An 8,359-nucleotide genomic window follows, 5' to 3' on the forward strand; every position below is an offset into this window, starting at 1 on the left:
GGCAGGAATGCATAGGTGATGTCCAAGAAGCAAAGGTAACTGAGGCAGCTGGGGAGACCTGCCTCTGATTACCATCTGTTAAATTGTAACTTTACCTGTTTCGTATGAATACTAAATAGCTGTGTGCTGATTTTTATTGCAGTGATTCCTGTGCATTGGGGACAGTGGTTTCTCTGCGCTGCATAAGTAAGTGTTTTGTGTTTCTTCAGTAACGTATAGCCTTTCCTATTTGCACTTTCACTGAATCTGTCTGGAAATCTGCTGTGCAAGATTTCTTCCCTTAGAATTGCATTTTATTTTTATGGGAGAGATGTTTTTTGGTTATATTTTTAAATCTGAAATTTGGGAGTGAGGGGGAGATAGGAAGCAAGGAGACTGGGTCACAAAGTGCTTTTGTCCATCTATGTATTGGGTGTAAGACATAGGAGGCAATAGTGACACTCTTCTCTGTACTGGTTAGATCACATCTAAAGTATTGTGTGTAGTTCTGGGCTCCATATTTGAAAGATGTGGAAAAGTTAGGGAAAGTCCAGAGGCAGGCAACAAAGGGGTTGAAATTCAATCTGTATGAGGAAAGGTTGAGAGAACAAGTCATGTTTTATTTTACAGTAAAAGTGATTAAAGATAGCAGTTTTCAAATATCTGAAAAGCTGCTATTTAAGAAGTGGGAGAACTGCTGTAGAGAGCAGGACTTGAAGCAATGGCTTCCAATTTTGTAGCGAAGTAGTTCTAAGATTAAATATATGGGGAAAGCTTCCTTATTGTTAAAACAGCGAGATATGGCATAGAGTATCTGGGGGAGCTGTGAAATCTCCTTCACAAGAGGTTTCCAAAAGGACGCTGGATAAGTAGTGGTCGTGGATGATTTAGGAGTATCGTCCCTGTGTCTGTGCAGGGCGTTGGACCACATGACCCTTCCAACCCCATGATTCTGTACCAGCCTTTAGAATGAATTGCTTGTGATTAGTCTTGTTTGGCAGCTGTCATATAAGGTTAGACCTGTATGACTGGATTCTAGGTTGAATACCAGAGTCTAGTATTATATGTTGTGGGGGAAAGTCCAAGAAACATTGCTCGTGCACGCATTACACTTAAGCAATAACCAGCCCACAGTTCAAATTTCTTAATCTCTCCTTATCACTGAATTGTTTTTCTCTCAAGCTTTTTGTAAGGCTGTATGTGGAATTTTTGTCACCCAGATGATGCTTCCTTTCTGGAGAGACAGGTGGTGGGAGAATTTTCTCTTTGGTTTTGCTTATAACTGGGTTTGATTCCCATAACTGGGTTTGATTTCCATCCTGTGCTCCCCATGGTAAAGTGTCCTATTCTATGTAAAATATCTTGTATCTATTTATTAGGGGTTAGAGTAATATAGCTGTGATGGTCCAGGAAATATGTGAGATTTATTTTGGTGATATCTTTTATTAGACTAATTCTGTAGTTGGGGGTGGTATTTAGATAAGCTTTTGGGAACACAGCCCTTTTCAGGTTTTTTTCTGTATCTATTGATACAATTTCATAAGGACACTCTATTCCTTGGCAAACAACTAGGGACCGAGAGGCTTATCTGTAGGTGTGATACTTCAAAGATATGCAGTATCTTTTGTCCAAAGAATTCTTCTGGCTGTTCAGCCTTTTAAGTGGGGAGCTGTGCTTCCCTTTTATGGGATCTAGAACAAAAACATGAATATGGCATAGGTATAAACTCATACATTTGTACTTATTCTTACCTTCTCCCCAGTTGCCACCTTTTAGTTGCTATTAATCATTTAGGAAAATAAGCAATAGTCATACTGCTAGACATCCACCTCCCCTACCTCCAAGTTTGGTGGAATATAGACCCTTTCCCAACTCTTTTAATAAAATGGCATAGGACTAATTTGAAAAGTTGTCTTTTTGGGGATTTTTTTTTTTTTAAGGAAGCATTTTGGGCAAAACTTTCCTGGGTGGGAAGGGAGAACGGTCCTCTGGTTTGCCAGGTATATTTTTAGGATGCCGAAAGCAATAGTTCTGATTTAAAAACTTGGACTAAAAATTTGTAGGGAGAGGGTGACTAGCCCCATTTTTACCCCCAGCTTTCATTCTCCTCCACTCCCTTCTGCATGCTGATGGCTAAAAGGGATCCCTGCGGTTCTGGTGAGTGTGGGTTGCCACCCCACCTGTGTCTGGTCCTCTCAGCAACCTATATACTTAGTATATTTCCTGCTCCTGGAATGATGCGAGGGACCATTAATGTGGAATTTGAACTTATGAGTCTGTTGAAAGGAGGTGAGGGATTGCTGGCCCAGACAGGTACTTAAAAAAGTTAGCCATGTTTAGTCTGAAGTCAATCAGCAGGGAGGGGGGGGATTTGCACGTTATAGACTAACCAAAGTAGATCACACACACTTTGATACCTATCATTGACTTTGGTTAATCTGTAAGGTGCAAAATCTACCCTGCTTTCCATTAAAAAATTACCAAATTGGGGTGGAAACAGATGTTGCATAACGTTTCATTTGTGCTCCCATAAAAATTTTTGTGGCAGTCCAAATGGTGAGCTAATGGATGTTGCTACCCTTTGTTGCACCACATCAAAGGAAAATCAGTGGCGCAACAGAAGGTAGTATTAGACATGGCTGCTTTATTGTGGCAGAAATCTATTAGCTTTGTGGTGGGAGAGCAGAAAGTGATCTGCTCATACTCTCCAGCCAGTCTGAGCAGATGCTCTTGGCACTTAAGGGACCCTCAAGCCTTGGAGCACCTGTCTACTTTTCTCATTTACAAAATCTCTGGTGCCTTTCCATAAGCAGAGAAATCAGATTCCCTGCTCTGCCAGATCTGTCTCTGGCCATTGCAGGAGCAAGTCTGGCTGAGCAGGGGAACGTCCTTCCCAGTTTTGCCAGACCAAGTCCCCTGTGTGATCCTGGGGTGGGGGCCGGCAGGTCTGGCTGAGCAGAGGAAGCGGGGAGATCACACTGCCTCTTGTCCTGCACCAACAAGGAGCAACATGTGTTCCGCCCAATGAAATGGATCAGCTGTGCCACAGCACACTTCCTTGGGTGACCTCTTAACCTTCTGGACAGACAACTAAGAAACCGAAGGCAAATGGGCCGCATGGGTTCTGGCCTGGATCTATGCTGCCCTCTAGTGGGTGGATCATTTAAGGAAAATTAGGAGTCTGCTACTGTCTTGGACCCTTCAAATTTTAAGCAGTAGTCTGAAATGTTAGAGATGACAGTCACCACAGCCCCAGCCAGACAGTCATAATGCATTTAAACAGCAGTTTAACAGTAACAGATAGCTTCAGGCTGCAAGGGTCTAGGTTCTCTAGTTTGTTTGCTGATGGCGAGAACAAAAAATTAATAAGAAAATCCAGTGGTGTTTTGTGTGACCATGATCCTGAGACTCGCAGTTGGCAACCTTGAGGGGGAAGACATGACGGTGGGGAAAAAAGTTCTCTTTATGCTTTTTGTTGTGCTTTAACAATCCCCTATATTTTCCAGAGTGTGGCTATTCCAGTAAGAACCTGACGCCTAAAGGCAGAATAGTGGGTGGAAGTGCTGCATCGCTGGGGCAGTGGCCATGGCAGGTCAGCCTTCATATCCAGAACAATCATGTATGTGGAGGCTCCCTCATCACCCCCGAATGGGTAGTGACAGCAGCACACTGTGTGGAAGGGTAAGTCCTGAACAATTGTATTGTATTGATTTTTGGAACTCAATTAATGACCTGTAGTATTGAACAGGCTATCATTGGTTATAAGCTTTTGGAATGGTGGACACAGTGACTTGAGGAAATGGAGAAAGTTAAATTTTGCCATGTATACCTGAACAATGCAAATACATATAGAAAGTAAAAAGACTTGGGTCCCTTCTACACATTACATTTATGCTGCAGTTAATGTATTAATCACGGCATAAATAGGAAGGGTGTTACATGTGCTACCAATTTAAGGCACCTCAAAATGGGGAGCAAACCATAAAAATATTCTATATGTAATGTAGACATTTTTATGGCTCATTTGTAGGGTGCCTAAATTTCAGTGTGTTGCCAGCAATCACCTGATTTCTGGCCCACCTGGAGGCTGGGTCAGGGGGAAGCCTTAACCTGCTCAGGACTTTAAACCCCTTCCCAAGCAGCACTGGCCAGGATTTAACTGGACCAATAGTCAATTGGTTTTGTCGGTTCATTAGGGACTGCATCAGAGCTGGTTCCAGACCCTAGTGTGGCCCCCTGACCAAGCTGACCATTGGCTGATTGTTGGGTACCCAGCTTTCAATTTGCTGATGCAGGGGGGAGCCCAGGCTCATGATCCCAGGCTCACCTTGTGCTGGCAAATACAGCACAGCTGGGATCTGATCCCCAAATCATACATCCTGCAAGCCACGTGTGGCATCCAGGAGGTGTGATTGTGTTTGGGTTGGGGAATCAGATTAATGTGAAATATATAGATAACAAATATAATACGTGAAGGACAGTGCTAACTTCAGTTAATACAGTCTACCAAAGACTTGTTAAATTTTACTTTTCAATACACTTCATTAAATAACAGCCTATAGAAACAAAACATAAACAGCATTTGAGGCACCACAAATTATATTCAGGGGTAAAACACATCCTGAGTTTAGCCACTTACTAATTCTTGTAATGGCCAACAAGGACATCTGACTACCTGGAAATGCTCAAGAGTCTGAAGTGAAGCCAGGAAAACAATATTGCTTGTGTTTTTTTTTTATTTATCCTGGTTTAAACAAGAGTGAAAAAGAGTCAGTCGTTTTGTATTTTTTTGTTCTAGGTGGGCTAGTAGTGGAGAGAAAGCAATTAGGTTAGTAAGTAATCCATGTAGAAACTGCTTGTAAGTCTTAATTTTCTACTTGGCCTGTAATGCAAGATCTCGCTCGTATGACAACTCTAGCTAATTTTAAGTTCCTATTTGTACTGTGCAAAACACTGAAGATTTTGTAGATATTAAACTTCACCAGGTGTAGGAGTAGGTGGCTTATACTGTCCTATTCTTTGGGGAGTGCCGATGAAGATATGCAGGCCTACTGAAACATGAGACTAGCTGCAGAGGAACTGCCTGATCCTGAAGTCAGTAATACAATCTTCCACTGGTTTCAGACAGTCTGAATGAAGTTGCAAATTATAGCTCTATATAACCAGTGTACGAAACAAGCCTTAAAAATAGGATAACTATTTGATATATAAGTCTTTCCAGTATTCAGTATATTGTCTTCTGTTTTCATTATCAGTCTACACACTGGCAACATGACTTCAAAAGTGTGACTATCTCCCTAAATTGTTGTCTGTGCCTTCTCATTGCAGGCATATCTGCAATAACTGTATAAAACCTGGTTTTCTATTATCTTTTGATTTCCCACACTTCCATGTTTCAAACATTATTTGCAATTACTAATCAAATGGTTAATACTTGGCTTGCTTATTTAAACTTGGCAACCAAGGAGAGGCTGGGGAAAAATAGATGTCCTAGGTCACTTTTTACTGTTCAATGCATGTGCTTGCCAGCTTGCAAAAAAAAAAGGTGGGGGGGAGAGGAGAATCTCCCCTGAAATTTGAAATAACATTGGTGCTGCAGGATGAGTTGATTCACTTTGTTTACTACAATAATGAATAATCTACCCTTACTTTTTCTCTCTAGACAGCTTTCGGATCCATATTACTGGAAAGTTTTTGCTGGGATTCTAACGCAGGATGAAATCCGTACGAGAAATGGACACAGAGTACAGAAAATAATTCCACATCCAAATTACAATACAGAGACTAAAGACAATGACGTTGCCCTTATGAAGTTACAGACATCAGTGAGTTTTACAGGTATGTATTCTGTTGCTGTTGAAAGTAAAATCTTAAAGCTGTAGTAACTCTCCCATTTTCAAACATCCCTGGTCACCAGCAGCATAACAATGCAGCTGAGTGCTTGGGGCAGCTGCCACACACAGGGACTTCCTGTTGCTGTTGCTGCTACAATTGCATGACCAGGACAAAAGCTGGGTTTTTTTTTTCCCCAACTCCCTATCCCTGTCAGCACCTGGGCTGGTGGCCCCTGTCACCCCACCCTAGTTACACTGCTGCAGGCCACTTATAGAATACCCTCTTTCCCTTTCAATGTAGACTTGAACATGCAACCTTCAAAAATGAATATTTAAATTGCAACAAAATAAGATATGCAGTGAAGGCATGAGTTATGTAGAAAGGCAAGAAAATAGAGAGTAAGGCAGGGATGCAATTACAGCATGCCTCTTCCCCAAGAGCTGGCAGGTCATAAGTGTAAAAAGGAATGTTTTTCCAGAAAACTACCCCCTTTTTTTTTTTTTAAATGAATGAGAAACCCAGTCTATGCTACATGTTGATGACCTGCTCATTGTATCAGTTACCATCCAATACCTTTCAAGAGCCTCCTATGCAGTCTAGAATGTATTGCAGCACACAAGCCTTATGCACATAATATGAAGACCGTTTTTTTTCTTTTGGCACAAAAAGAGGACAAAGGGTTTAGTGAAACTCTCAGAACTTAATGCATACAACTTCTATAATACATCCATCAGTGTTTCAGATGTCCTAGTTTTTGCCATAAACAATATATAGTTCTTACGCAATAAAACAGTAGAAGATGAAATAAGAAAAAATAATTCCTTTTTCAATATAAACGCAACAGTGATGGAAATGACCTCACTCTAAACTGAAATATATGCAAGATATTAAATCAAGGCCTTTCAGAGTCTCCAAGATGAAAATACTGGGGAGACATGAAGAACTATTCCAGTTCCTGCACGGACTGGGCACAGTTGCAGATTGCCACACTGTAGCAAAAAGTGCAGAACAGATATCGGCCCTTCTTAAAATGTGAAATTGGTATTTGACAGCTGGAAGAAGTATCATAGTCCAAACCCAAGGAGGGGTGCCTGAGGAACCATTATGGCAATGACATGTTCTACTCCAGCATCCTAGATAAAGGCCAGTGAAACAGTGTTTAAGTTACCTGAAATTTAAATACATTCTAGAAACATGCACTGATGAAAAGTGCATAAGACTAGGTGAAAAGACAGAAATAACATAAAAGAGCTTTGCCTTGCTGCTTGGAGGGAGGCAAGTCAGTTTGCCAAGAATAGCATAAGTCTTGCACGTTGAGGTGTGAACGGTCTTGTTTAGCATACTTCCATGCTAGTCAGCCTAGTGCACAATCCATTTGGAATTTATGATGGAAGTGTTGCACTTACTTTTAATATGATCTGCAAAGAAAATATTTGGTGCCCAAGTAAGCTGTTCTGTTTTTAACTAAGATGTGCCCTCAATCCATGTCTCGGGGGGAAAAAATGGTTTTTATCTCTCGTTCTCACTGCCCTTCCCAAAAATAATCTCTGTCCAAAGATCTGTCACTAACCTCTTAAGTAATTAAACAAGTAATGGCTGCTTGATTGGCTATATCCATCCCCCAAGATGTTCAACTCAAAACTGAGAAACAGGTAGGAGGCCTGCCCTTCTGCTGTTTGTACAGAAGTTGGATTGAGTGGGTGACAGAGCTCTCCACGTGACAGTCTTCATGAGCACAACACCTATTTGCTAGGAAACTGAAGTAGCGGGAAGGAGCCCTCACATGAGGAAGTGCTAATATGGACTCCTGGGGCATTTATACACATGCTCCAGGAGGTGTGGGGGGTGCTTTAATTAGTGCAGCTCCAAGAGTCTCGCTAATTACAAGCACCCAGAGTATCACGTGTATCAGCATCCCTGAACTGATAAATGGCAGTGGGGCACTTTGAACTAAAGTTCATTAAACAACATAGGCGGTGGAAGGGAGGGGGCTGATGGGGCTCAGCCCCCCCAAACGCAGGGCAGCAGCAGGCATTGCCTTAGAGCAGCCTGGCTGTTTGGGGGGGAGGAGTGGTGCACACACTCAGCTACCCTGCGCGCTTGCAGCTGGTCCAGCCACAGGCAGGTAAGTTTCTTTTAATCTGTTTTTTTCTTTCCATGGGCTGTGGGGGACAGAGAGCAGATCGAGACCCCTGGGGCCTGGGTGGGGAGGCAGCTGGGGCTGATGCGGTCAGGGCTGGGAGGCAGCTGGAGCAAGGAAATGCTGCTGCTGCTCTTCCCCACGCCCCCCCCCCCGTGGCCCTTTCCCCTTCCCCCACTCAGACTTTCCTGGGGTTGGGGCGGTGGGCATGTGTGCGTGCATGCTCAGTTGCCCCCAATTTTTTTTCTTCCTCCACCCATGTTGAACAAGCTTTAGTTTAAAGTGCCCCACCACCAGTTTTCAGCACAGGGACACTGGTGCACATGATGCTGGGGGTTGCTGGAGCAAGCAGGCTCCTTGCAAATGTATAGGAGCCCTCAGTTTCTCTTGTATTCAATCCCGGTG

General features: G+C 42.7%; 1 protein-coding gene across 1 annotated transcript in view; it reads left to right on the forward strand.

The window, feature by feature from the left end:
• The window catches only part of TMPRSS2 (transmembrane protease, serine 2), a 34,660-nt gene that overhangs the window by 18,571 nt on the left and 7,730 nt on the right, over positions 1 to 8,359 (forward strand). Inside the window, exons 9-11 of the mRNA XM_019524772.1 lie at positions 143 to 186; positions 3,486 to 3,660; positions 5,642 to 5,817. Of these exons, the coding sequence (XP_019380317.1) occupies positions 143 to 186; positions 3,486 to 3,660; positions 5,642 to 5,817 (395 nt within the window). The remainder of the gene's footprint in view (positions 1 to 142; positions 187 to 3,485; positions 3,661 to 5,641; positions 5,818 to 8,359) is intronic.

This window comes from Gavialis gangeticus, unplaced genomic scaffold, assembly GCF_001723915.1.
Source record: "Gavialis gangeticus isolate Ggan-Ray unplaced genomic scaffold, GavGan_comp1, whole genome shotgun sequence".
Taxonomy (NCBI): Eukaryota; Metazoa; Chordata; order Crocodylia; family Gavialidae; genus Gavialis; species Gavialis gangeticus.